We start from the raw sequence: 27823 nt of genomic DNA, 5'->3' as shown, positions 1-27823 counted from the left end.
ATGTATGTTTCAGCACAGGCAATTTTCTTCTACTTCTGCTCCCCGTTTCTAACACCCCCAAACGCGGATGTGGTGGAGCTCAGGCTAGGCCCAAGGCCCACTAACTGGGCCCCCCAGGAAAAGCAGGCACAGCCGAGGCTGGGGTGGCCCCCTGTGCTGCCCGCCCATCCTGGCAGGTGGCCGGTGGGGCAATGGCTGCCCTGGAAGCTCCCTGCTCTGCCCCTCTCCCGCCTTTATATAAATTCTCTGAATCACCTTTGCATAGAAAATAAAAGTGTTTGCTTTGTAAGAAAAGTCTGGAAAGTAGCAAAATCATCTCGAGGTCTCAGGGGAGCCTTCAGTCACCGTCTGGGAGCAGGGCAGGCAGAGGTGCCCCCTTACGTTGGGCCTGAAAGAGAGAAACTCCTAGGAGTGGCCTCATGACTTCTAACCTTGGGATGGGGGCCGGAGACCCCCTCAGCTACAGCTGGAAACAGTTCCTCACCTGTGGGCTCCAGCCTTCCTAGGCTGCTGCGGACCTTGGCGGGGGCGGTGACAGTACTATGGTTGGGGGCTGAGATGTGGCCTGGTGGGGAGGTGCCGTGGGCTCCGGAGGCAGCGGCTGGAAGAAGTAAAACTGAACCGAGAGAGCCCTGGGTCAGCATCAGAGCCAGCGAGCCAACCCCCCACCCCAGGCCCAGCCTGTGACCACCCCAGCCTGGTACCTTACAGCCCGTGGCCAGGAGGGCGTGGAGCAGCACCACCACGGAGAGCAGCAGCACAGCCGCCAACCGGGTGTCCTCGCGGACGACGGGCCAGAGGGTGAACACCAGGCCCGCAGCTGACAGGGCCAGGGCCAGGGCCCCGGAGAGCCACTGCAGCCATGGGACAGGGATGAGCCACAGGACCTGGGGACGACACAGGCAGCTGGCTACCAGGTTGTCCCCATGGCGCCCGGGGCCCACCCGTCCCTGAGCCCCACTCACCACAGTGGGGATGAAGACAAAGAGGGAGTAGCCATAGACGCACACCGTCTCCAGGAAGGTGTAAGGCCCCACGCGCTCCCGGACACCCTTGCGCCACTGCAGGAAGCCCCACAGCGCCAGCGGCACGAGCCACGCGTAGCAGTAGATGGCAGTGCCAGCCACGGTCACTGCGGGCAAGGCAGGTAATCGTCCCCGGGCCACGGCACCGCCCCCCCACCCCCACTAGGTACCAGGCCTTGCCCACTTCGCTTACCTTTGTGGAACTGGGGGCTGTAGTGGATGGAGGGGTCCCTCCTCTGGGCCAGCACCAGGGTCAGGTTGCCGGTGACGGCCAAGACGAAGGCCAGTGTGGCACAGATCCAGAAGGGGCCTGCGGGGGGGGCATGCTCAGGGTCCCAGGGTGGGACCTCCCAGGACAGGTGACTTGTCCCATCTTGTCCCAGCCTCTTCCCAAGCTCCGGGCTACCTCCACCCCCCCCACACCCCCCCATCGACCCAACTCATCGACCCGGCGTCAATCACACCAGTGACAAACTGGTGGCTGAATCCAGTGCTGGCGCCCAGCACTCATCATTCTTGGCCTCTCGATGGCCTTTGACATAGCTGACGCCCTCCTTCTGGAAACACTCTCCATGTGGTTTCCAGGACTTTACGTTTTTGCTTTTGTCTCATCTCACTGGCAACTCCTCAACCTTTTTGACTCCCTGAGCTCTTTAACAGCAGGGAGCTGGCCCGGGGCCCAGTCTTCAAACCTCTTCTCTGCATTCATTCACCCCTTGTGTGATCTCATTCAACCTCAGGGCCTTATGTCACCTCTGTGCCAACGACCCCCAAATGTCTCAAGTCTGGGCCTCTGCCCTGAACCTGCGGCTCCTATTCAACGTTCCCACTCCACCCCACCACACTCACCCTTTCCCCTCGAGTCGCCCACCTTTCCGCATCAGTAAATAGCAACTCCCGCTTTCTGGTAGTCTAGCCCAAAACTCTGGAGCCTCCTTATCTCCTCTCCTTCCACCCCACATCTGACGTGTTGGCTTGGCTTCATCTTTGACGTATGCCAGAATCCAACACCCGGCGCTCTCCACCCCAGGCCAGGCCCATCATCCCACTCTGCACCTCAGCAGTCGCCTCCTCCCTGGTCTCCCAGCTTCTGCCCTCCCCCCACCCCGCCCCCGCCCCAGGCTCAGAGCACCTAAGGACACTTAACTAAGATCCCTTCTCACCACAGCATAGGAGGCCTGTGGGATCTGTCCTGTCACCTCTGTGGCCTCCTGGCAGCTCACTCCGGTCCAATGACAGTGCTGCCCTGCAGTGCAGGCCTGTTTCCACCACATCCCACTTCTGTGATGTTCTTCCCCGGGGTCTCCCCACACCCCGCCGTGACACCAACCAGGCTTATTCTCTCACCCTCCTCAGAGGGGTCTTCCCTGACCAACCCGTGTGAAATCGCAATTCCCATCCTCTAAACCCCGTGCTTCTCTTCCTAGCCCCAGCGCCCTCCGCAGCCTCATTTGGCTCTATCTCCCTGAACAGAGTGTAAGTTTCACGCTCACCATGAACGATTCTGCTTTGTTCTCAGCTGTATACTGGCGCCTGGCACTCAGTCCACGTTTGCTCAGTGAATAATCGAATGAACTGAATGCACAACCGCACTCACCGTACAGGTCTGGCCGATTCCGCAGATGGTGCCGTACAAAGTTGTGGCCGGGCCGGGGCAGCAGCGAGCCTTTGATCCGGTCCAGGACCTGGGGGGCAAGGCCGGGGCCTAGGATGGAAGCCCTCCTGGGGCTCCTCACCACCCAGGAGGAAAGGGGTCAAGCTCCTTAGGGGCTCCTGTCTTCCTATGGCCTGGAGCCCGCCCCTTCCCTGGGCAGCCCCCACTCAATATCCCAGTGTCCCACCACTCTAAAGGATGCTTCAGGGCCTCCCATCTTCTTCTTTGCTTCCTCTGCCTCCAGCTTGGCTGCCCCGGACTCCCCTTTTGGCTCTCTCCCCCCACCCCATTAACAGTCGTCAACAAGTCCTAGTCCTGGGCGTTCTCCTTCCCCCATCTCTCCCAACGTGTTCCCTACTCCGCAGCCCTGGTTTATTACCATCTCCCACCCTGGCCTGGGGCCTCCGATCCATGTTCCATGCTACTCAAGCCTCTCCTGCTCTAAACCCTTCCATGACTCCTCAGGACCCTTAGGATAAAACCCAGACTCCTTAACATAGCTCATGAGGCCCTTGGTGATCTGGCTTCTCTCCGCCAGTCCCCCACCTCACTCTCCAGCCTGAGTGACAGGTAGCCTCTGCAGTAGTGTGTGCCTTCTCTCACCTTTGATCCTCCACATGTGCTGTTCCCTGTGCCTGGAACATACTTATGCTTCCCTCCACTCCGCCTGGCTAGGTCTACCTTCTCCTCTAAGTCTCAGCAAATTCCTCACCTCCTCCAGTGGGCCCTTCCCTAACCCACCATATCACTTGTGTCCCCCATGTTCCCAAGAGTCCCGGTCACGCCACATCCTTGCAGCACACACAGTCACACCTACCAGCCTGGGTAGGAGCTCTTGTTCTCCCAGGTGCATATTGCCAGCACTTGCCCAGGGCCTCGTGCACAAGAAGTGCTCGGTGACTAGTGGCTGAACCCCAAGCGTGACTCCAAGTCCCATCCCACCAGCTTTCCCGGCCTGACCTGTGAGGTGTCCACGTCAAAGAAGGTCTGATAGTAGCCAAAGGTCCAGAAACCAGGCTGCTGCTTCTCCTCCTGTAGGAGCTGCACAGTGCAGGCTTTCAGCGCTCATGGGGTGGCAGGGGTGGGTGGTAGGGACAAGAGGCAGGGCACGGGGACTTATGGGACTCACCGCGGTCTTGTCACTCTCCTCCACCTCGTCCTCAGCTCCGTAGCTGCCACCTGAGTCCATGGCCACAGCCACGTGCTGCTGGGGGACCAGCTGATCACCTCTGGTGGTGGCCTCATTTGGGGTCTGGGCCAGCAGATTAGTAGCTTCCTCGAACTCTGTCGAGAAGGCATATGGGACACAGGCATATTTGGGAGTCAAGACAATTTGGTTTTGAGGCTTCCCTGGTGGCGCAGTGGTTAAGAATCCGCCTGCCAATGCAGGGGACATGGGTTTGATCCCTGGTACGGGGAGATCCCACATGCCGCGGAGCAGCTAAGCCCGTGCGCCACAACTACTGAGCCCATGCGCCACAACTACTGAAGCCCACGCGCCTAGAGCCCATGCTCCGCAACAAGAGAAGCCACCGCAATGAGAAGCCTGCGCACTGCAGCGAAGAGTAGCCCCCGCTCGCCGCAACTAGAGAAAGCCCGTGCGCAGCAACGAAGACCCAACGCAGCCAAGATAAATAAATAAATAAATAAATTTATCAAAAACAAAACAATTTGGTTTTGCCCACTGCTCATCTGGGGGCCAACGGTAACCGTGACCACCTGGGTGTTCACCCCCAACTCGGGGCACGTCTTCCTCAACTCTGGTGAGTGGGAAGGAGGTGTGTCCCCTCCCTTCTAACATGGGCCCGCAATTGAGGGCTGATCCTGGAATGAGGTAGAGGCTCGGGTTTGAGGCCTGAGTTTAGGGCGGAAGCGGGATTCCAGTTAGGGGTGGGTTTCATGCCTGGGTCGGCGTTCACAGCTGACTGGGGTTCGGGTTAGATCTGAGTTGGAACCTGGATGGGAGGTTCAGGCCAGCGGAGGGGGCAGGAGTCGGGCCCGGTCGCGGATGCACTCACCGTGGAAGGCCAGCTCGTCTGCCGCTGCCATGGTCGCTCAGGGCCGTCACCGCATCCCGCTCTGAGGACAGAGGCCAATCAGGCCCGCCCCCGACCTCTCTCGGGGCCCCTCCTGGAGGCTAGCCTCACCCCCGAGCCCGGTCTGGCGGCTAACGCACCCACCGGGGCGTGAACTCGCCGCTCCTGCCCCACAGGTGCACCCACGGCCCCCTCCCCTGCGGCTACCTCAACCGGCGGGGCCCGGGCTCTCTCTGCGCCTGCGCAACCCGCCTGCCAGCCACAGAGGACCGTACTCCGATCTGACAGGAACATCCGGCGTCGGTCCGTATTCTACCCTCTTCCGATGGGAAGCCACTTCCGGCAGTGTTGACGCTTGCGCAGAAGAGACTCCCCGGGCCTTCTGCTTCGCCTACCTGGCGTTTCTCTTCGGAGTACGGACGCAAAGCCGGAAGACAATGGCGGCGGCCGTTCTGAAGAGATTTTGGCCCCGAAGCCGTGGAGAGACTGGTGACACTGTGGCCGCAAAGCCCGGCGTGTGGGCACGGTTGGGTGAGTAGCGGCGGGAGGCGGCGGGGTGGGCGGCCGCAGCGGCCGGACCGCCCTCATCGCGCTTCTCTCCCCTCAGGCGCCTGGGCCCGCGCGCTGCTCCGGGACTACGCTGAGGCCTGCGGGGACGCGGCGGCGGCGGCGAGGGCCCGACCCGTGCGGGCGGCCGTGTACGTGGGGCTGCTGGGTGGCGCGGCGGCCTGCTGCGCCCTCGCGCCGAGCGAGGCGGCCTTTGAGGAGGCGCTGCTCGACGCGTCGGGGACCCTCCTGCTGTTGGCGCCCGCCACGCGCAACCGCGACTCGGAGGCGTTCGTGCAACGGCTGCTCTGGCTGCGGGGTCGCGGCTGCCTGCGCCACGTGAGCCTGGGTCTCTGCTCGCTGGTGTACGAGGCGCCCTTCGACGCCCAGGCCAGCCTCTATCAGGCCCGCTGCCGCTACCTGCAGCCCCGCTGGGTCGACTTCCCGGACCGGATCCTGGATGTGGGCTTCGTGGGCCGCTGGTGGGTGCTGGGGACCCGGATGCGCGACTGCGACATCAACGACGACGAGTTTCTGCACCTGCCGGCACATCTGCGCGTCGTCGGGCCCCACCAGCTGCACTCGGAGGCCAACGAGCGGCTCTTCGACGAGAAGTTCAAGCCCGTGGTGCTCACCGACGATCAGGTGGACCAGGCGCTGTGGGAGGAGCAGGTCTTGCAGAAGGAGAAGAAGGACCAGCTCGCCCTGAGCCAGGCCGACCCGCTGGTGCCATCGGAAGTCGCGAGATGAAACCCAGACCAGCCTGGGTCCCGATCGGGCTCTGAGCCCCGGCAGACTGTTGGCCCGGGATTGTGCAGTTGGTGCGAGGGAGCCTCAGACGCCGAGTGACGGAAATAAATTATTTGCACTGTTCTCTCCCTGCGTTTTCACAAAATCCGGGGCCTCCCTCTCACCTGTTGATTGTGAGCTGACGCTAATTCAGAGCCTCCTTGGTCTAGGAGTTGGGGCGAGCAGAGCGGCATGCCATGTCACGTTTAGCACTGCCGGAGTTAGCAAGGAGCATTAGCCCGAAATAAGCCTTTTTTCACTGGGCTTCACAGCCTGAGGTATCACAGTTGTTAGGTAATCCCAAGCTCTACTAAGAACTTTGAGACTGACCTGGAATAGGTGAAGTGCCCTCTCCACACCTCACATTCTTTCTCTGTAAACAGGAGCACAATCTGCTCTGGGTGTTAGCAAAATCAGAGACCACCAGCACGCACTTGGTACCTAGCAGGCCCTCGCGGTGTGCAGTGGGGCTGAGCGGGGAGGATTGTGGCTCTGACTCCACACCCTTCCTGCCTGCCCCTGGGAAGGGAGCACAGCTCCCCAGCTTCACCTGCAGCCCCGCAGGGCCGCCCCGGGAAGTGCTCAGTAAACGGCGGACCACAGAGCCGGGAGCCTGGGTTCGCTTCTCTCTCGGAACAAAAGGATGCTTGGCTATAACAGGAACATTTTCCAGTTCTCTCTTTTCCTTTTCATTCTTAAGTACCTTGAATCACTTCAGCTTTCCAGGCCAGTCCAGGAGTTGGCCTCTAGATGTCCTCAGGGGATGCAGGAGCCGGGCCAGGCGAGGTGCCTGCTGTCCTCGCCAGGCATGCGGGGGCTCAGGTGAGACACGAGCAGAGGTGCTCCGCTCTGCCTTACCCAGGCCAGCCCCTCTGGCTGTGTGTCCCTGGCCCTGTCTTCCGGGACCCCACAAGTGTGCTGGGTGCCCCCGAGAGGAGGCTCGCCCGTGACCATGGGGCAAGGCAGGTCTCCCATCCGCCAGAGCCCCATGGACCCCTGCGAAGAGCTCGGGCACCCCATGGCCATCACATACACCAGGCGAACCTGGAGTTTAGAAAATCACTGCCCACTGCAAGGGACCCCCTTCTTTAAGCATCGCAAAATGGGGACACCCAAGCTAGGAGCGTTGGCCCCAGGCCCTTTTCCTTTCTTACCTGTCCCCTGTTCCCACATCTCCTTTGAGTCTTTTCCTGTGATCAGCTTCTGCTTCCTGGAGCTCTGGCCCCCGCCTGCCCACTTCCTCACCTGCCTTATGTTTTCCAAACTTCTGGCATTGGGGCCTCGTGGGTTTCCCTTTATCTCCCCTTTACGTAGATCTCTTCCTTGGAGCAGAGCCCCACCCTGCCAGGGCAGGGATTCTTGCTGTCTGCCCGTCACCCTGTGCCTGGAGCAGCACCTGGCATGCAGTAGGCGCTCAGTGAATACTTGTCAAATGCACGAGCATGCCAGTTGGGGGTGGCTGGAGCTGCTTGTCGGCTGCCATTTGCCAGTCCCGGCACATTGCTGTGCCCTCCACTGTGGCAAGGCCTGTTCTCGTGGGGATGCTGGTATCCTCAGCCCACGGCACCTCCAGTTCAGGCCTTTTGCCCACCCAGCAGATTCTAATTCAGGTGCTTGCTTGGGAGATGCTCTCAGCTGTCTGCCCTGTGTTTGGGTGGCTGGCTCCCTGCTTCTCTCACACAGTCATTAAGTGCAGCTGGAGGTAGGACCCCCCCCCACCTCTGGGCTGGAGGTGCTACAGGTGAGCGTCTGGGCCACCCTTCTGGCTGGGGCCCCTGTTACCTGTCTGGGCACAGAGGGCAGGCCGGGCCTGGGCATGCTGGCGCAGGGAACTTGGTGTGCCCTGCGTGGTCTGGCCGTGCTGCGTGAGGCTTCCTTGGCGGGCGGGACAGGAGACCACTGCAGTGCCTTGTGCTGCGGTCCCTTGAGGACTGATGACGGAGTATAAGCTCACGGTGGTGGGTGCCAGTGGCGTGGGGAAGAGTGTCCTGACCATCCAGCTCATCCAGAACCACTCTGTGGGAGTACCTTCCCACCATAGAGGTGAGCTGGCCCGGCTCCCGTCCACAGCCCAGCTCCTGACACAGGCTTGTCTCCCACCCGCGCTGCAGGAGGGGTCTCCTTGTCATTGGTCCTGGGGGGCATGAGAGGAGCGAGGGAGGGTCCCATCCCTGGAGGGCCAGCTGTCTCTAAGCAGTGTCCTCCCCAGGACTCCCACTGGAAGCAAGTGGTCATCGATGGGGAGACGTGCCTGCTGGGCATCCTGGACACGGTGGGCCGGGAGGAGTACAGCGCCATGCAGGCCCAGTACATGCACACCTGGGAGGGCTTCCTCTGTTTGCCGTCAACGACGCCAAGTCCTTCAAGGGCCAGATCCTTCGAGGACATCCGCCAGTACAGGTGAGCTGCCCGGCAACCCTCGGGGGCCTCCCGTCCACTCTGCGTGTCCCGGGTGCAGCCGAGCCCACAGCCCACTGGCCGACTCACGCTTTCCCCCTTGCAGGGAGCAGATTGAGTGGTTGAAGGAATTGGATGACATGCCCAGGGTGCTGTTGGGGAACAAGTGTGACCTGGCCACGTGTACTGTGGAGTGTCGGCAGGCCCAGGACCTGGCCCGCAGCTATGGCATCTCCTACATGGAGACTTCGGCCAAGAAGTGCCAGGTGAGCCGGAGCTACCCCCCGCCCCGCCCAGGAGCAGCTCTCACTGCCCCCTCTCCCTCGACATAGGGCAGCCGCTCTGGCTCTGGCTCCAGCTCCAGGACCCTCTGGGACCCTCTGGGACCCCCGTTGCCCAGCAGCCCCTCACGCTGTAATTCTCCCTGGACGTCAGGACAGTGAGGGAGGCCAGTGTCCAGGTCTGGGCCGACACAGCTCCCGGGGGATGTGGAGGTCCCCAGAGAGAGCTGCCCTGACCAGGCTGGAGTGGTGACCCTGGGGCCCCAGCCCCTGTACCCCCAGAGCAGCAAGTAGGTCCCAATCGGCCCAACCCCCCAGGAGGCCATGGGGGAGTTGCTGAGGACAAGCCTCCCAACGGGGTGGCCCTGGGGATCAGGACGGGCAGGGCCCAGCTCCCCGTTTGCGGGGTGGGGTGAAGAAGGGGCTGGGGTTCCACTTGAGGCCAAGGCAGTGGTCCCCCCAACGAGCTGGCCCCCTCTTTCCAGGGCGTGGAGGATGCCTTCTACAAGCTGGAGCGCAAGAGCCGGCAGCACAAGGCGAGCAAGCTGAGCCCGCCTGCCCGACGGGGGTGGCCTGGGCTGCCTGAGCTGCAGGGCCTGCTCTCCTGACTGAGGCACAGACGACAGGCGTGGAAGAGGCACAAGCAGGGAAGATGCAGGGAAGGAAGCTCCGGCCAGCCCAGGTGGGTGACAGAGGAACCATGGGTCTGCCGGGACACCTTGCACAGACTGTCGTGAACTGATGCCACTGGCCCCCCAGCTATCGCTCTCCTCAGCCCCATACTGACCCACTGGGCACATGCTGAGTCACTGTAAAGTATCTGATGGGCTTGACCCTGGTGTTCGGCTGAGCCCAGGAGGCTGTTTTGCGTGTGGCCCCCCAGGAGGCATGTGGGAACCTCAGCTTCGTCCTGCTGGTGGCCCCTCTGCCTCTGGGGGCCCTGGTTGCATCCTGCAGAGACCCTGGGTGCTGCAAGAATGGGCTAGTCTAGCACGTAACACATGAAACTTTATTCACCTTCAACCAGCAAAGGGGGAAACTAAGACAAAGGCTGTCCCTTCCCCTGGGAGGGAGGCTTTCATAGGGAAGGGCTCTGGGGGTGGGGAGCTCATTTGGACTCCGGCTGGGGTCGTATCTCCTGAGTTTTGGGGACCCTGAAAGGCAGTAACTGACTTTGGCAAAGGCAAAGGTGCAGCCTGTTGGGCGCAGCCCGCCCAGAGCGCCCTCTGCTCTGCCTCGCGGGGCCCAGGTGGCTGCGTGGGCTCTGGCGTCGGCCAGCCCTGCTTCCTTATGTGTATGGGGGTGGGGTTGGCCCACCTGCCCCTGCCACCCCCTCGGTGGAGGTGGCCTGTTGCTCCCAGAGCCACCTCAGGTCACCGAAGTGTCCTTGTGGGGCATGTCCAGGCCCCAGCTGGTCATGTGCGGCTCCGAGAGGGCCCGCCTGGCCTTGGGCCAGAATTCTGGACTGGCCTGGGTGGCCCCTTTAGTCACCATCCTGGCTGGGGGGTGCTCATGGCGCACCTGCCCTCCTGGGGCCCAAATGCAGGCCAGGCCAAGCCCTTCTGGGTCAGGGCCTTGTGCCGTGCAAGGGGGGGCACCGTCCCACGGGAAGGCCAGCGTGAAGCAGCAGGGCATGTCGCTGGCTTCCCGGGGCCTCGGGGTCACTGTGCTCACAGTCACCTTGTCTTCTGGAGGCCCCTGTGTGTCCAGCTTCTCTGGGGACACAGACGTCAGGGGGTTGTAGGCACATGCCCCGGCTCCACTGTGGCCGTGCTGGTCACTGCCCCGGGAGGGGCGCTGGCTGCAGGTGCCACAGGGCAGGAGGAGCGTCCTGGGCCCGGCGGCACTGTCTTCAGCAGGCTGGGCAGAGCCGGTGGCAGGGGCCTCAGTGGGGTTGCAGGGCCAGGCCTGTCATGCGGCCCTGGGGGGGCCCGGCCAGGCGCTGCAGGGGAAGGGACCCAGCCTTCCGGCTGAAAGCTGATGTCCGCGGGCCACTTGCCTGTGGCCTCATGGTTCACTGGGAGGTTTGGGAGGGAATTCCATCGCCGTGGCAACAGCCAATCCTGAGGGCTGTTTTGGGCTGCCGGCCAGCAGGCCAGACGTGGAGCTGATGTTCCTCGAGGGAATGTTCTGGAAAGAGCAGATGGGGTGGGGGCTACGTCCCTTGGGGCCCCACAGGAGTCTGGGTTACTGGGAACGTTCATCCCTGCTAAGATTCCGATTAATAATACGGCATCTTCAGGATCAAAACTCAAGTTTCATGACAACAGCAATGCTTGTTAGGCCTCGAGCTAACTGTTACAAAACCCTTCCACTGCGGCGAGCACCTGGCAGCCCCATCAAGTGCAGGTCTCATCAACCCAGGAATTAGGTGCTGTTTCTGTCCTGAAATGTGGAGTCTGCCCCCCAGCCTTTCTGCTCAGTCTAAGATTGGGGAGCCCCCTTCATCATCTCTGTGACCCTGTGCGCCTGCATCCTGACCATTGCGAAGAACCCCCTGGAAGGGGCAGGGCCTGGGCGCGGGGATACTCACGGTGTCATACACGGAGTAGTCTGCCAGCACGTGGAACAGGGCTTGCTGCTTGGGGAAGGGGACACAGGGGTGCTTGTTTCATGCTGATGCTCTTAGTTTCATATTGTCTGACAAACCCTCATGACAAAACAGGTGTGTTTAAGAAATAAGGCAAAAAAGCAGTGAACTCTTCAGGACACCTCAGTGTGAAACATTTTTCAGGGGTAAAGTGTACATGCAAGGAAACGCATAGATCCCAGGTATACCGTGTGACGACGACCTTTGACTTTCTTTATTTTTTCGGTTTGTACACGTAACAGCTCAGTCTCTGGGATGCATGGCCCGTGGGTTTTCACACAAGGGTGGGGCCGCCGCATCCGCACTCCAGCGTCAGCCCCCAGCCTCGCAGACCTGGCAGCCACTGCTCCTTATCCTCCTGGAGTTGCGCCTTTTCCAGAACGTCCTGTGAAGAGAGTCATACATGGGTCTGGATTCTTTCACTTAGCAAAACAAGTCTAAGACTCACCCATGCTTTGAGTGAATCAATAGCTGGTTCCTTTGTGTCCTTGAATCGTAGTCCGTTTCATGGAATTCCACGGTTTTTCCATTCCCTCTTTGAAGATCATCTCGGTTGCTTCCAGTTGTTAATGATCATGAGCAGAGCAGTGAAGATTGCATGCAGGTTTTATGTGGATGTATGTTTTCAAGTCCTTTGGGTAAGTCCAAAGGAGCATGATTGCTGAGCACATGGTGAGGGCGTGTGCGGTTTTGTAAGAAACGGTCAAGCTGTCTCCCACGGTGGCTGTGCCATATGCATCCCCACCAGTGCTGGACGAGAGTTCCTGTTGCTCCACATCCTCGCCAGCACTTTGCTTCTTATTCTGCACTAGTCTTTCATTAGATACACGATTGGCAAATCTTTTCTCCCACTCTGTAGCTTTTTCATTCTCTTAGCTGTGCCTTTTGCAGAATGACAGTTTTACATTTAGATACGGTTGTGCTTGTTGCTGCTTTCCATCATGATTTTATTAAAGTTCCTTACTGATGGGCACTCATGTTTTTCTGATCTGGCAAATGCACAAGGGCCAACGGAGGGCTCCAAGCTCATGCTCTTCCCACCTGTAGAGGATGCTGTCCCCTCCGTGCTTTTAGCTTTAACAGTGTGTTCATGGTACCTGATGACCCCCAACCAGAACCCTCTGAGATTCCTTGACCTTCCCTCATAGCTGTGACCTTGCTGCTGAGGTGAGATGGACACGGTGACATTGATTTGGTGTCAATGTGCACATCTCTTAGGAGCGAAGTGAACAAGCATATTTTATCATTCCTTCCTTTTTTTGTGAACTCTCCCTTCTTATCATTTCTCATATTTTTGCCTTGTAAGAAATTGATTTGTAGAAAGTCCTCACCCATTAAGGGCATTAGAACTGTAAATATTTTTCCCCAGTTTCATAGTTTCTTTGAGTTTGATTAGGGATTTCCCCCCACGCAGATACTTGATTTTCATGTGGTTGAATCAGCCACTTTTAAAAGTAGAATCTAGGATTTTGTCTGACTTAGAAAGGCTTTTGGTAATTACGGTAGCATTAGTTTAACCTTTATCTATGTCTTGTAGCTGGTGTCCCTAGTCCCTCTTTCACACTTTTACAGGGTTTTCCCAGCAGTTCTTGCTTAGTTGCTCTGCATGTGAACTTTGGAATCAGCTCCTCTAAGTCCCGAGACAGCTGGCACGACATCTTCTTGGGGCTCCTCCATGTCGTCGACTCAGGTCGCACACGTCCTCAGGGCGCGGCGCCCCATATGGTCTCTGACTACCCCCCCGGCTGTGGGGAGGGGTCAGCAGGCTGGGCACATGGTCAAGTTCCTGCAAGGAGGTCCCTCGGGGGTCTGTAACTTCTCAGAACTAAGACCCCACTAAAGCAGAGCAACGTGAATAAGGCCCTGTGTGGGCACCACACCAGCCTCCGTGTGCTGTCGGCCTGGTTCCATCACGTCACCTGGTGCAGGTGTCCCCCTCCAGCTCTGGCTCCCGAGGAGGCCTGTGCGTGCCTGTTGGTGGGGGGGCGTCCCGCTCCTCCTCTGCACCCAGAGGACCTGGAGCAGATGGGTGCTCCCCAGATTTGCCCCCCAACTCTGTCTAGGAGTGGCTGGGGGTACAGACTGAGGGGCGGGGGCACGGGCTCCAGGACTGCCCAGAAGGGCAGGAATCAGCAGACTTTCCCATCCCTCACTCCTGCCTTCCGTCCTCATGACAGGAAGGGCCGGAGCCCAAGCCAGCGGGACTGGGTGGACCCTCCGTGCCAGGCGCCCCTGACCAGTCCCAGTGGTCGAGGTGGCTGGGGACCGGGGATGTGAACTCACCACTCGCTCTCAGCTTCTGCCCCGCAGTCAGGGTGTCAGGTGGGGCCCCATAGGACAGGAAACAGGACAGAATTGGAAATGACTGTGGCCTTGGCCGGTTCTGTGCCCACGGCCCTCCCCCTGCACAGCCCCCGACCCACAGGGCCGGGCCAGGCAGCGACAGCCCAGGCCCTCACTCCCCAGAGGCAGGGACGAGGGGCGGCACCCCCAGGGCCCGGACCCTGCTCAGCCGGCCCTCTCCTGCCCCCTGCTCCCGCCCTTGAACCCTGGCCCCAGCACAGCAGCCACCCTGGCCTGGAGACCCCACAGGCCATGGACCCCGTCCATCCTGTCCCACCCCAGGCGTCTAAGCCTCCTCCCCGGAGGGAAGGAGAAATAAAACTCCCTGTTTGCATAGGACATGGTTGACTTTAGAAAATTACAGGGTATTGACAAAAACACATGCAGAAGGACAGAGAGGGCTCAGCAAACCCATATATGTGTCAACGGGTGCCTCCCTGCTGACAAGGATCAATGGTGTGGAAACCAAAGACACCATACCGGCTACAGTCACGCCCCGGAAAATAAGATATTGATATATACATATAACCAAATCACTTTGATGTACACCTGAAATGTAAATCAACTATACTTCAATTTTTAAAAAGCAAAAAAATCTAAAAGCTAGCAAAACCCAATTCTCTGTGGTGATATACAGGGAGTCAGGGCATACTAAACACTGGTGTGATTCATGACAGACAGCCACTGTCTCTGGCCTCTGGGGAGGGGCGGGCTGAAGACTTGAGCTGTCTTGGAAAAGCTTGGTGGGGGGGTATGTGGATGTCTGTTGTGTGAGTCTTCATAGTTTTGCATCTCTTAAATTTTGCATAGTGAAATGTGGAACATCAGACGAAACTGGGAGTGGGTCAAGGGAACAGCAGCTGAGTACCTGGCTGGTCTTTCATTTTTCACCGGATGAGGTCACCTGCTGCCTGCTCAGTACCACCCAGGCATAGGGTCTCTGGGAAATCACAGTTTGGAATTAAAGATGAGCGTGAAACTACCTCTATCCCCTTTGCCAAAATGTTCAGCAGAAATTTGGGTCCAGGCACCAAAGCTCTATTAATTGGGGGAAGAGTTTACAGAGACCTACCGACTGTGCAGGAGCTCTCATGTAACCATGGTCTGAAAGCAAACAGCCCACAGACTCCAGTCTTTCCGGGGTGCTTAGCAAATTAAGGAGTGAAAGCTGGGTTTTTGGAAGTAGGTTTTAAGGAGTGTATTTCTCGGAGTAGTCCCATAAAGCGTATATTTGTTGCAGTGTGGCAATGTCTAAAAATTGAAATGAGTGTAAATGTCCATGAGGAAACAGTAGTTAACCCCAGGTCCATCCTTCTTAGGAAATAGCACAGTCATCAACAAGAGGGCGAGAATTATATGCACGACATGGAAGGATGGCCAGGTTACGTCATGAACTAACAAAAGCAAGTTTTGGAAGAGTTTAAATTCCCCAAAGTAGAATTGCTGGGTTAAAAGATGTGTGCATTCACACTTGTTTGGGTGGCTACAATTTAAAAAAAAAAAAAAACCAACTCGAAAATAACAAGTGTTGGCAAGGGTGTGGAGAAAATGCAACCCAACAAAATGCACTGTTGGTGGGAATGTAAAATGATGCAGCTGCTGTTGTTCGGTGGTTCCTCAGAAAGCTAAGTGTAGAATTACTGTATGAGCCAGCAATTCCACTCCTAGGTGTGTAACCAAAAGAACAGATAGCAGGGAATCCAACAGATACTCATCCAACCATGTCCATCGCAGCACCATTCACAGTAGCCAGAAGGTAAAAACAGCCCTCGTGTCCATCCTCCGATGTATGTGGTCCATCCATACAATGGAATACTATTCAGCCTTAAAAAGGAAGGACATTCTGACGCCTGCTACACCATGGATGAAACCTGAAGATATGCTGAGTGAAAGAAACTGGTCACAAAAGGAAAAATAGGGTATGACTGCATTTATATGAGGTCCCTAGCGTAATCAGAGTCATAGAGACAGAAAGTAGATTAGAGGTTTCAGGGGATGGGGGAGGGGGATGAGGAGTTAGTGTTTAATGGGGACAGAGTTGCCATTTTGCAAGGTGAAAAGGGACCTGGGGATGAATGGTGGTGATGGTTGCACAGCAATGTGCATGTACTTAATGCCACTGAACTGGCAGCTTAAAAATGGTGAAGATGTTAAGTTTTATGTTATGTGTATTTTATCACACACACACAAGCTACTTAGAGGAAAAAAGGAAATCATACAGTTATTTGAGGAAACCATGGGATTATCCCTTTCTAAGCTTGTCTTAGGAAAAGCCTTCCTAAGTATGGCTCTAAAGCCAGAAGATGAAACTCTGATAAATCCGACTCCATAAAATAAACTTCTTTGTGGCCAAAGTCAAAAACTTACTAGGAAAAAATATCCACATCCCAGATCCCACAGGTTCAGGGCTCAGTCCCACAAGGTTGTCCCCACTTCAGATGCCAACTGCAAGTCCCAGGCTGCCCCTGGTACTTCTGACTCAGTGGCTAAAGAAGGGGTTTCCACGACCTCTCCTCAGGTTTGATAATTTGTTAGAACAGTTCACAGAACTCAGGGAAACACTTACTCATGCCTACGAGTCTATTATATAATAAAGGGTACAAATGAACAGCCAGATGAAGACATACATAGGGTGAGGTCCGGAAGGGTCCAGAGCGCAGGAGCTTCTGTCCCCATGAAGTTGGGGTGCACCACTCTCCTGGCACATGGACGTGTTCACCAACCCAGAAGCTCCCTGAACTCCAAACCCTTGGGATTTTTATGGCGCTTCATCACGTAGGCAAGATGGATCATTAGCTCAATCTCCAGCCTCTCTCCCCTTCCCAGAGGATGGGGGTGGGGCTGAAATTCCAAGCTTCTCACCATGGCTTGATCCTTCTGGCGCCCAGCCCCCATCCTGAAACTATCCAGGGCCTCACCCAGAGTCGCCTCACTAGAACAAAAGGCACTCCTATCACCCAGGAAATGACAACAGGTTCAGGAGCTGGAGCCAGGATCCAGAGGCAGAGACCAATATATTTTCTGTTATTTCACATATGCCAACACCATTTATTGAACCCTCTGTCCTGTCTCCACAGTTTTGAGATGCTGTCTTTTTTATTTTTTGGCTGCACTGTGCGGCATGCTGGTTCCTCAAGCAGGGATCGAACCCACGCCCTCAGCAGTGAAAGTGCAGAGTCCTAACCACTGGACCGCTAGGGAATTCCTGATACCGTCTTTTTAAAAGAAAATTTATTTTATTGAAGTATAGTTGATTTACAATTGAGATGCCGTCTTGATGATCTATTAAATACCTGTATTACAAAGTGAGTTTTACATTACAATTTATTTAATCTGTTATCGGCTAATTCTTTCTAGAGAAAGCTATAATGAATATTCTTGTACATATATCTTTGATTCCCGACCCCGTCCACCTAGAATTGCTAGTTTAAATGGGGTGACTTTGGAAATTGATTTAAACAAAAAAAATCTAGCAGAGTCTTCAGTTCTGTTTGCTTTCAATTCCAAACGGGAAAAGGGAAACATCGAGAATCATCTTAAGGTTTAGCAAAGAAAACTCAGGAGTACTTAAACACTTCTGAAGCTACCCGATGGTTTTAATATGACCAGGACAACAACTTAAAAAGATAAATAGTCTGAATTAGATTTTTTTGTTAAGTGATTAAAGATACTTTCATGGGACATAGAAATAATCTTTGTGGCATGGGTGTCTTACAGGCCTCCCTTTGTAAGATACATTTGCAAATTCATATTTCTGATGCAGCCTGCTTTTCTACAGCTGTGAAAAAAAGGGATAGTGAGAGAGACAGTTGTCTTCTTATCTTGCTAGGAGTTCTGTTACTAGCAGTTTGGAGATGGTATTTTAAGGCCAAAACATGAAATTCCTTTATTTAGCATGAAGCCAGTAAAAGCGTGTAGGCTTAAGAAGCTCAGAAATTTAAAACGGAGGGAATTCCCTGGCGGTCCAGTGGTTCGGACTCCGTGCTTTCACTGCCAAGGGCCCGGGTTCTATCCCCGATTGGGGAACTAAGACTCCACAAGCCGAATGGCACAGCAAAACAAAACACCCAAAATTAAACAGGGAAAAAAGATAGATGGGGTTGTAAATGACACATGACTTGAGGGATTTATGTCCCATGGCTCTGCATGCTTTTAAGACATTTGATGCATTATTGCCAAATCTCAAGGACTTCTTGTCTGAAGGCAAAGTGGTAACAGCCCTCTCCCCTCAGGAAGGCTTCACCTACAAGGTGTTTAAAACTCAGGAGGGGTGAGAGCAAAGATTCTGGCCAGAACTCGAGAGCCACAGGGATGGCAGGATGAGGGGCTTGGCACTAGAGTCAGCCTTGGGTATCCACGGGTTCCACATGCTGGGATCCAACTGATCCCGGGTGGCCTCAGCCTGCAGAGGCTTGAAGCAGGATTTCGGTTCCAGGCCAGAGATTGAAGTCAGGCCACAGCAGTGACAGCGCTGAATCCTAGCCACTAGACCAGTGGCCAGTGGCAAGGCCCTGGCCCGTCAGCTGTGTAGAAACGAATTTCCACATAGAGACGGAAAGTAGTGAAGCAAGTAAAGTGTTTATTAGGAGGAAAAAGGGTATGTGTGGATAGACACATGGGCGGGCTCAGAGAAAGAGTCGCGCCCCAGTGGTAGTTTGTATCACTCATATGGGGCATTTCTTCCAGGTCTCCTTTGGCCAGTCATCTTGCTTTGCCTCGTTCTGAGTCCAGAACGAGGCAAAGTTTATCTCAGGGTCCTCCCATGTGTGGGTGCACATCTCTTAGGCAAGATGGATTCTGGCTAAGTGGCCTGTGGGTAGGTTGACATCACCTACTATATTGGTGGCACTCCCTCCCTTTTTGACCTTCAAGGAGCGTTTCTGTGTGTGTGTAGTCAGGAAGGTATTCTTGACCTCGAGAATGAGAAATACGTGGTCTCTTATCTGGGCAGGGCTTAGCTTCTCCTCCCTCCTGCTATTTTGGAGTGTCTCTCCACAGGGGACAAACTCCAACTGCCCAGCCTGGGACCCATCTATCTCCTGCCTTGCAACCAACCGTGGATGGAAAATACTCAGGAGAAAAAAACTCCAGAAAGTTCCAAAAAGCAAAACTTGAATTTACAACTATTTACATATCATTTACATTGCATTTACAACTATTTACATAGCATTCCTACTGTATTAGCTGTTGTAAGTAATCTAGAGATGATTTAAAGTATATGGGAAAAAAAAAAATAAATAAATAAAGTATATGGGAGAGGGCTTCCCTGGTGGCGCAGTGGTTAAGAATCTGCCTGCCAATGCAGGGGACACGGGTTAAAGCCCTTGTCCGGGAAGATCCCACATGCCGCGGAGCACCTAAGCCCGTGCGCCACAACTACTCAGCCTGCACTCTAGAGCCCGTGAGCCACAACTGCTAAAGCCTGCGCACCACAACTACTGAAGCCCACACGCCTAGAGCCCGTGCTCCACAACAAGAGAAGCCACCACAATGAGAAGCCCACACACCGTAATAAGGAGTAGGCCCCGCTCGCCGCAACTAGAGAAAGCCTGCACTCAGCAAAAAAGATCCAATGCAGCCAAAAATAAAAATAAATAAAAATAAATTTATAAAAATAAAAAATAAAAAAATAAAGTTTATGGCAGGATGTGTGTAGGTTATATGCAAACACTATGCCATTTTATATCAGGGTCCTGAGCATCTATGGATTCTGATATCCTCAGGTCGTGGGCAGTGGGGGTTGTCCTGGAACCAATCCCCCTGGATACCAAGCAGGAACTGTACTGGGTTTTTCTACCCCTCAGGTCCTGAAACATCATGCAGCAATTTAGGGAAATCTTTCCACACTGCGTTAAACACTGGTGTAATCTTTTTTTTTTTTGAATTTTATTTTATTTATTTTTTTATACAGCAGGTTCTTATTAGTTATTCATTTTATACATATTCGTGTATACATGTCAATCCCAATCTCCCAATTCATCCCTCCCCCCCCACCCCGCCGCTTTCTTCCCCTGGTGTCCATACGTTGTTCTCTACATCTGTGTCTCTAGTTCTGCCCTGCAAACCCGTTCATCTGTACCATTTTTCTAGGTTCCACATATATGCGTTAGTGTACAATATTTGTTTTTCTCCTTCTGACTGACTTCACTCTGTATGACAGTCTCTAGATCTATCCACGTCTCCACAAATGACCCAATTGGTGTAATTTTTTTTTAATTTTTTTATTGAAATGTAGTTGATTTACAATGTTGTGTTAATTTATGCTGTACAGCAAAATGATTCAGTTTATATATATGTCCATTATGGTTTATCACAGGGTATTGAATATAGTTCCCCGTGCTATACAGTAGGACCTTGTTGTTTATCCATTCTATGTATAATAGTTTGCATCTGCTAATCCCAAACTCCTAATCCATCCCTCCCCCATCCCCCTCCCCCTTGGCAACCACAAGTCTCTATGTCTGTGAGTCTGTTTCTGTTTTGTAGATAGGTTCATTTGTGTCATTTTAGATTCCACATGTAAGTGATATCATATGATATTTGTCTTTCTCTTTCTGACTCACTTCACTTAGTATGATAATCTCTAGTTCCACCCATCTTGCTACAAACACTGGTGTAATTTAAACACATACTGACCTTTTAATCCCCCTGCCCTACGACCCAGGCTCATCCTAAGTGAAAAATGCAACACTCCTCTCTGCCGTTCAGCTAAGGATGCCTTGGGTTTCTCTCTTACTAAATTCTCCAAGATACTGTACTGATTGAATTCTACAAGTCACAGAAGGGAGGCAATGACATGATTCTCCCTTGCATGTATGTATGTATGTATTTTGGCTCCATGCGGCTTATGCGATCTTAGTTCCCCGACCATGTATTGAACGTGCACTCCCTACAGTGGAAGCCCAGGGTCTTAACCACTGGACTGCCAGGTAAGTCCCTCTCCCTTGTATTTAAAGTGTGTGAGGGACTTCCCTGGTGGCGCAGTGGTTAAGAATCCGCCTGCCGGGACTTCCCCAGTGGTCCAGTGGTTGAGACTCCACGCTTCCACTGCAGGGGGCACGGGTTTGATCCCTGGTCAGGGAGCTAAGATCCCCATGTGCCACACAGCAGGGCCAAAAAAAAGAAAAAAGAATCCGCCTGCCAATGCAGGGGACACGGGCCCTGGTCTGGGGAGATCCCACATGCTTCGGAGCAGCTAAGCCCGTGCGTCACAACTACTGAGCCTATGCACCGCAACTACTGAAGCACACGTACCTAGAGCCCATACTCTGCAACAAGAGAAGCCACCGCAATGAGAAGCCCACACACCGCAACGAAGAGTAGCCCCCGCTCGCCACAACTAGAGAAAGCCCGCACATGGCAATGAAGACACAAGCAGCCAAAAATAAATAAATGTATTTATTTATTTATTTATTTATTTATTTAAAACACAAAGCGTGTGAAAAGAAGAGCAGGGGATTGAGTCAGTCACCATCCACCTGTGCCAGGTCAGGCCAGACTGTATCTTAGATCCTGGGGATACCAGGATGATCTAACACTTGCCCTGCAGAGTATCAGGGCAGTCAGACACCGTCACAGAAAGGACAGCACATCTGGGGGGATGGGAACCAAAATGTCAGCTAACAGCGGTCCTTTGCCTGTGGTGGGAGAATGAATTAGGATTTTTTTCCTTGTTGCTTACCAATATCCTTGTTGCTTACCAATATCTCCTAAGTATTTTACATTAAATATGTAATTCCATAATTCAAGTTAAATAAATATTAAAGAGCTGGCAGTAGACTAGAGGATGCTTTGGTAACAAGGGAGGGGGCTGAGGACACAGAGGTACAGTGGATAGGATGGAAGGTGGAAGGGGAGGAGAAGGGTCCAGAGCTGAGGGATGAAGCTTCTGCTCCAGCCAGGGGAGTGACAGGAACCAGATTTCCTCTCCCATCTGACACAACTCCCAAATTGGGCAAGATGTATGAAAGAAGGTTTTCAAGACACTGGACATGTCTTGGAGGGACAGTGGCTCCTGAGACCCACGTGACCGCACCAGTGTGCTGCTTGAGAGAGTTCCAGGCTGTGGTGCTGGGGACCACATGCTTCGGAGCAACTAAGCCCGTGCGTCACAGCTACTGAGCCTCTGCACCGCTCTCTCCCTGAGCGCCCAGGGAACTGAGAGTCCAAGCAGACCAGGGCACGCAGACACCACCCGAGTGCGCCTCGCAGGGAATGCGTGAACACGGGAGGATGTCCCCGCAGTGGCATACCGTGTGGCAGTGAAAAGAAACCAACTCCTGATCCAAGCTGCCACCTGTCTGAATAACATGGAGTGAAAGAAGCCAGAAGAAAATGGTACATAGTGGATGATTCCCAGCTATTTAAAAGTCTAGAAAACGCAGCCGTCTTTAGTGACAGAAAGCACATCAGTGGTTGTCTGGAGGGAGAGGGGGGTGTGGTTCACAGATGCTTCATGGGTATATACACACGTCACAATGAATCCAATTGTGCACCTTAAGTATACAGAGTTTACTGTATGTCAACTATACCTCAATAAAGCTGTTTTAAATAAAATTAATAGGCTTCAATTTTAGGTTTACAGAAAAACTAAGCATACAGTAATGAAAATCTCCACAGACTCCCCGCCAGCCCCCGTTCCCCCACCCAGTTGTTTCCCCTATTATTATTATTTTTTTATTATTATTATTATTTTTAGAAGATGTTGGGGGTAGGAGTTTTTATTAATTAATTAATTTATTTATTTTTGCTGTGTTGCGTCTTCGTTTCTGTGCGAGGGCTTTCTCTAGTTGTGGCAAGCAGGGGCCACTCTTCATCGCGGTGCGCGGGCCTCTCACTATCGCGGCCTCTTGTTGCAGAGCACAGGCTCCAGACGCGCAGGCTCAGTAGTCGTGGCTCACGGGCCCAGTCGCTCCGCGGCATGTGGGATCCTCCCAGACCAGGGCTCGAACCCGTGTCCCCTGCATTAGCAGGCAGACTCCCAACCACTGCGCCACCAGGGAAGCCCCTCCCCTATTATTAACATTTTGCTTTAGTCAGGAACATTTGTTACAATTGATGAACCTACAAACAGATATATACATATTTATTTATTTTTTGAAGTATAGTTGATTTACAATGTTGTGTTAGTTTCTGGTGTACAGCAAAGTGATTCAGTTACAAATATATATTCTAATACATTCTTTTTCATATTCTTTTTCATTATGGTTTATCACAGGATATTGAATATAGTTCCCTGTGCAACACAGTAGGACCTTGTTGTTTATCCATTCTTTACATAATAGTTTGCATCTGCTTATCCCAAACTCCCAATCCATCCCTCCACCATGGCTCATTTATTTTTATCATTGAATATATGCCATTGTCTGGATGTACCATCGTGTGTGTATCCGCTCACCTCTTGAAAGACATCCTCAGAGCCTACTGGGCGGGTTAGGGCAGACACCACGGAGCGGCACAGCAGGACGAGTTGTGGCGCGTGATGACCACCAGAGGGCGCCAGATTCTCCCTCCTGTCTCACCAGGACGGCACCAGCCATTTCCCGCCTGTCCTAACCCCACTGTTCGCTGCGCTAGGGTTGATCGGGTCTTTGCCTTGAACTAGGGTTGATCTGGAAACCACTTGTGGGAAAAATTAAGTTGGACTTGTTTCCTTCGGATTAAAAACCAGGGTTTCATGACTAGATGCATGACGGGGTGCGGGGAAGGCGTGGTACTTTGTTGAGCGCTTATGGGGGCTTGTCCAGAATCTCTCCCCCAAAGAAGTTAACTGAAGAGTCAGCTGGATCTGCCATCTGTAGAGATGAACTTAGCTGTTGGGGGGCGGGGGAGGGGGGAGGAAAAGCAGCCCCGAGCCTGATTTCCCATGACTGCAGTGCCAGCGACCCCTTGCCCAAGGCTGCTTGCATCTGGTTGGATGAGAAATCAGGGGCTCAGCAGAAGGGGTGATGGCTTGGAATCTGTTCCGAGGGACAGCCCCCCTTCCTCTATCTATTGATTACATTAAGCTGCTGTTGCTGGCTGCAGACAGAGTTGCCTTCCCGGGTGTGTGCAGGGCTCCCCGCGTGGATTCAGGGCAGGTGATGCGTGCCTTGTCTTCACCCTGTGTTCTCAGTTATGGCTCTTTAGGGAAAATAGTGCCTGTTCCAGAAATACTGATCGATTTTTTTCAGAATGTATTATTAAGGGCTCAGAATAAGGAATCTTATGCCTACAAATAGGTTTTTAATTATTGATTCATGATAACTTATTACACACTGAATCGTATTGAGGGACGATTATGCATTTAAAGCCATGTAAGTGTTCCCATGAAAACTTGAGTGAAGCTGGAACTTTTATTATTTATTTATTTATCGGTGTCTCGAGGCATGAGGGATCTTAGTTGCTCGACCAGGGATGGAAACTGTGCCCCCTGCAGTGGAAGCGGGGAATCCTAACCACTGGACCACCAGGGAATTCCTGAAGCTGGAACTTTTAAACTCTTTTTTCATTCCTTATTTCCTAGTCTCTCGCCTTCATCCCTTTTTAAGGAAAATGATAATAGTTCATTCTGGTGAATCCGGAGCAACCTGAACAAAGATAAATTGACCCCAAAGAGGACTTAAACAAAGTCTAGTTCCTTTCTACTCCGGTGGTACCTGGGTTCCTCAGACCCTCATACAACATCTCACCTATAGAGAACAAACTAGTGGTTACCAGTGGGGAGAGGGAAGGGGGGAGGGGCAACAGGGGTAGGGGAGTAAGAGGTACAAACTATTGTGTATAAGCTACAAGGATATATTGTACAATATGGGGAATATAGCCAATATTTTATAATAACTATAAACGGAGTATAACCTTTAAAAATTGTGAATTACTATATAGTACAGCTGTAACTTATATTGTACATCAACTATACTTCAACCCTGGTGGTGCAATGGTTAAGAATCTGCCTGCCAGTGCAGGGGACATGGGTTCGAGCCCCGGTCCAGGAAGATCCCAGTGCTACAGAGCAACTAAGCCCATGCGCCACAACTACTAAGCCTGCGCTCTAGAGCCCACGTGCCACAACTACTGAAGCCTGCGTGCCTAGAGCCTGTGCTCTGCAACAAGAGAAGCCACCACGAGAAGCCTGTGCACCGCAACGAAGAGTAGCCCCGGCTCGCCACAACTAGAGAAAGCCTGCGTGCAGCAACGAAGACCCAAAGCAGCCATAAATAAATAAATAAATAAATAAAAACTATACCTCAAAAAAAAAAAAATCTTGGAATTCCCTGGTGATCCAGTGGTTAGAACTCCAGGCTTCCACTGACGGGAGCCTGGGTTCGATCCCTGGCCAGGAAACTAAGATCCTGCAAGGTGTGCAGTGCGGCCAAAAAAAAAAAAAAAGTAAAAACCAAGCAAACAAAAATCTCACCTAAATCCCTGCCTGCCTCCAGGAGCCAGAAGTCCTAAGTCATGAAGTAGGAGATTACTGGGGAGCCCAGCCTGGGATCGGGGAGACCTCAAGGGTAGGTAGGTGCGTCCTAGGCAGAGGACACAGTGTGGGTGGGCTAAGACCACCAGGTCACATGATCCTGGGCCCTGGTACAGAGCTGGACGTGGTCCTTGGCAGCTGGGGTGGCACATGCACTTTGTAGAAACTAATAGCCTTTTGTAGTTTTAGGTTTACAGAAATATTGAGAAATGAGTACAGAGAGTTTCCATGTACCTGCCCACTTCTCCCTGCCCCCCCGCAAGTTTCCCCAGTTATTAACATCTTGCATGAGTGTGGTGCAACTGTGGTAAAGAAAGAAGTGAGGGCTTCCCTGGTGGCGCAGTGGTTGAGAGTCCGCCTGCCTTTGCAGGGGACATGGGTTCGTGTCCCGGTCCAGGAAGATCCCACATTCCGTGGAGCGGCTGGGCCCGTGAGCCATGGCTGCTGAGCCTGAGCATCCGGAGCCTGTGCTCTGCAACGGGAGAGGCCACAACAGTGAGAGGCCCGCGTACCGCAAAAAAAAAAAAAAAAAAAAGAATGAAGTGAGATTGATGAGATTTAATTAGTTAAAGCCCATAATTTACAGCAGGGTTCATGCTTGGTGTCATAGAGTCCTATGACTTTTGACAAATAATGACACGTATCCACCCAGTATCATACAGAAGAGTTTCACTGCCCTAAAAATCCCCTGGGCTCCACCTGTTCCTCCCTCTGCCCAACCTCCTGGCAACTACTGATCTTTTACTGTCTCTGTACTTCTGTCTTTTCCAGAATGTCATACGGTATATAGTGTTTTCCAACTGGCTTCTTTCACGAAGAATTTAAGGAACCTCCATGTCTTTTCATGGTTTGATAGCTCTTTTTTCTTCTTTTCCTTTCTCATATGCTCTTTATCCATTCCTCTGTTGATGGACATTTAGGTTGCTTCCATGTCTTGGCTAATGTGAATAGTGCTGCAGTGAACATGGGGGTGCATGTATCTTTTCGAATTATGGTTTTCTCTAGATATATGCCCAGGAGTGGGATTGCAGGATCATACGGTAGGCTTATTTTTAGTTTTTTTAAGGCTCCTCCATACCACTCTCCATGGTGGCTGTACCAGTTTACATTCCCACCAACAGTGTAGGAGGGTTCCTTTTTCTCCACACCCTTTCCAGCATTTATTATCTGTAGACTTTTTTTTTTTTTACTTATACTGTCATTTTAAATCTTTAATCAGATTCCATCTGTGATTATCAGTCATATTACATGCCATGATTAGCTTTCTGTAAACAATTTTGCTTTCTGTGTACAAATCAGTATTAATGAAATAAAATATAAAACAGTATACTAAGCAAAGAACTTTATTAATCTTTGTTTCAAACTTTATTCCCAGGCTTCTTCAGCTTAATTAGCTGCAAAGAATGAATTGTATATAAGCAAAAACTGAAAAGAGCTGCAGTGTCCAGGGGCTTGGGCTTAAAAATATTAGAGATCTAGATTTTATCAGATCCATAAACAAAATTTTAAAAAGCAGTCATAATATAAAATAGCAGCTCCCAGTAACTTCTTCAAGATTTATCTTCTTCAGAAGTTGACTCAACCCAGTTTGCTTCATTTTTGGAAGCCTCATCAAAATTCTCCACAAGATCTGGAACTTCATCATCATCATCCTCTCCAGTAGCAAGTGGTGCTTTTCCATCCACAGATTGTTTGGGCAGAGCTTCAGCCAGTCTCCTTAAACTGGTCAGACTGTCTGCGCCAAGCTGGTTTAAGATGCTGGGTAGCATTTCTGTCAGCTGCTTTGTCTCAGCATGGCCTGTAATGGTGAAAGTGTTTGCTGCCAGAGATGCCTGAACTTTAGGGTTGTTAAAGTGGATCACTGTTCCTTGGTTTGTGAACATATTCACCTCTTCAATACCAGAGATATTGTTTACCCCTAACTTCTTTAAAGAGAACTGAAGTTTTTTGTCGTCTGCTGTGGCTGTTCTATGAACCACCTTCTTCTTTCTGCGAGCAGTTCCTTTCCCACCAGTGCGCACTTGTGCCTGCAGTTTGGCGAGTTTCTCCTGGTTCATGATAGTTTCTTTCATCTTGTTGGAGCGGAAATGGGGCCGCGCGGGGGACTAGGGTTGGCGCTCAGGGGTGTCTCGGGCAGACCAGCTGAGATAAGGCGCACACACGCGGGGACGCAAGATGGCTATCTGTAGACTTTTTGATGATGGCCATTCTGACCAGAGTGACGTGATACCTCTTTGTGGTTTTGATTTGCATTTCTCTGATAATTAGCGATGTTGAGTGCTTTTTCATGTGCCTGTTGGCCATCTGTATGTCTTCGCTGGAGAAATATCTATTTAGATCTTCTACCCATTTTTTGATTGGGTTTTTTGATTTTGAGTGGTATGAGCTGTTTGTATATTTTGGAAATTAATCCCTTGCATTTGAAAGTGCAAATATTTTCTCCCATTCTGTAGGCTTTTTGTTTTGTTTATGGTTTCCTTTGCTGTGCAGAAGCTTTTAAGTTTTATTAGGTCCCATTTATTATTTTTTTTAATTTCCATTACTCTAGGAGACAGATCCAAAAAGATCTTGCTGTGATTTATGTCAAAGAGTGTTCTGCCTATGTTTTCATCTAGGAGTTTTATAGTATCCAGTGTTACATTTAATTCTTTAATCCATTTTGAGTTTATTTTTATACAGTGGAATATTATTCGGCCTCAAAAAGGAA

At 52.5% G+C, this 27823-nt stretch overlaps 3 protein-coding genes and 1 pseudogene across 6 annotated transcripts; 2 read left to right on the top strand and 2 right to left on the bottom strand.

Moving 5' to 3' along the window:
• Positions 1–3: 3 nt before the first annotated feature.
• Positions 4–5005, bottom strand: YIPF2 (Yip1 domain family member 2). 3 transcript variants are annotated; one of them, XM_081232237.1, is made up of 10 exons: positions 4923–5005; positions 4698–4758; positions 3809–3963; positions 3640–3720; positions 2623–2710; positions 1219–1335; positions 966–1132; positions 705–887; positions 485–616; positions 4–388 (listed from the first exon to the last, which is right to left on the bottom strand). In XM_081232237.1, exons 2-9 carry the CDS (start codon positions 4726–4728, stop codon positions 503–505), a joined length of 936 nt encoding a protein of 311 aa, XP_081088363.1. In that variant the 5' UTR covers positions 4729–4758; positions 4923–5005; the 3' UTR covers positions 4–388; positions 485–502. The 3 variants fall into 3 exon arrangements, with proteins under 3 accessions (XP_081088363.1, XP_081088362.1, XP_081088361.1); XM_081232236.1 differs by having other exon boundaries at positions 4–405; positions 4698–4971; XM_081232235.1 differs by having other exon boundaries at positions 4698–4971.
• A 40-nt stretch (positions 5006–5045) lies between these two features.
• On the top strand, positions 5046–6134 carry TIMM29 (translocase of inner mitochondrial membrane 29). Its single transcript, XM_081232246.1, has 2 exons — positions 5046–5246; positions 5323–6134. The coding sequence occupies exons 1-2, from the start codon at positions 5153–5155 to the stop codon at positions 6009–6011; spliced, it is 783 nt and encodes a 260-aa protein (XP_081088372.1). The 5' UTR covers positions 5046–5152; the 3' UTR covers positions 6012–6134.
• A 1574-nt stretch (positions 6135–7708) lies between these two features.
• LOC308616135 (GTPase HRas-like) lies at positions 7709–13021 on the top strand (annotated as a pseudogene). The gene is made up of 4 exons (XR_014017878.1): positions 7709–8093; positions 8260–8450; positions 8554–8713; positions 9214–13021. The product of XR_014017878.1 is annotated as a GTPase HRas-like (transcript).
• A 13291-nt stretch (positions 13022–26312) lies between these two features.
• On the bottom strand, positions 26313–27291 carry LOC308616137 (transcription factor BTF3-like). The gene has a single exon (XM_081232259.1). The coding sequence runs from the start codon at positions 27186–27188 to the stop codon at positions 26667–26669; it is 522 nt and encodes a 173-aa protein (XP_081088385.1). The 5' UTR covers positions 27189–27291; the 3' UTR covers positions 26313–26666.
• Between the last annotated feature and the right edge of the window lie 532 nt (positions 27292–27823).

Source organism: Mesoplodon bidens (assembly GCF_964165515.1).
Source record: "Mesoplodon bidens genome assembly, chromosome: 4".
In the NCBI taxonomy this organism is placed as follows: domain Eukaryota; kingdom Metazoa; phylum Chordata; class Mammalia; order Artiodactyla; family Ziphiidae; genus Mesoplodon; species Mesoplodon bidens.
The sequence above is the reverse complement of the archived record's forward strand: the minus strand, read 5'-3'. Positions and strand labels throughout refer to the sequence as shown.

What these genes read in the sequence shown, in the direction of transcription:
- YIPF2 (XM_081232237.1), bottom strand. Translation starts at nt 4,728, where the DNA reads ATGGCAGCGGCAGACGAGCTGGCCTTCCACG. An exon ending in AGACGAGCTGGCCTTCCACG is followed by an intron (nt 3,964 to 4,697) that starts GTGAGTGCATCC and finishes CCTTCTCGACAG; the next exon opens with AGTTCGAGGAAGCTACTAAT. An exon ending in CAGCCCCCAGTTCCACAAAG is followed by an intron (nt 1,133 to 1,218) that starts GTAAGCGAAGTG and finishes CCTTGCCCGCAG; the next exon opens with TGACCGTGGCTGGCACTGCC.
- TIMM29 (XM_081232246.1), top strand. Translation starts at nt 5,153, where the DNA reads ATGGCGGCGGCCGTTCTGAAGAGATTTTGGCCCCGAAGCCGTGGAGAG. An exon ending in CGGCGTGTGGGCACGGTTGG is followed by an intron (nt 5,247 to 5,322) that starts GTGAGTAGCGGC and finishes CTCTCCCCTCAG; the next exon opens with GCGCCTGGGCCCGCGCGCTG.
- LOC308616137 (XM_081232259.1), bottom strand. Translation starts at nt 27,188, where the DNA reads ATGAAAGAAACTATCATGAACCAGGAGAAACTCGCCAAACTGCAGGCA.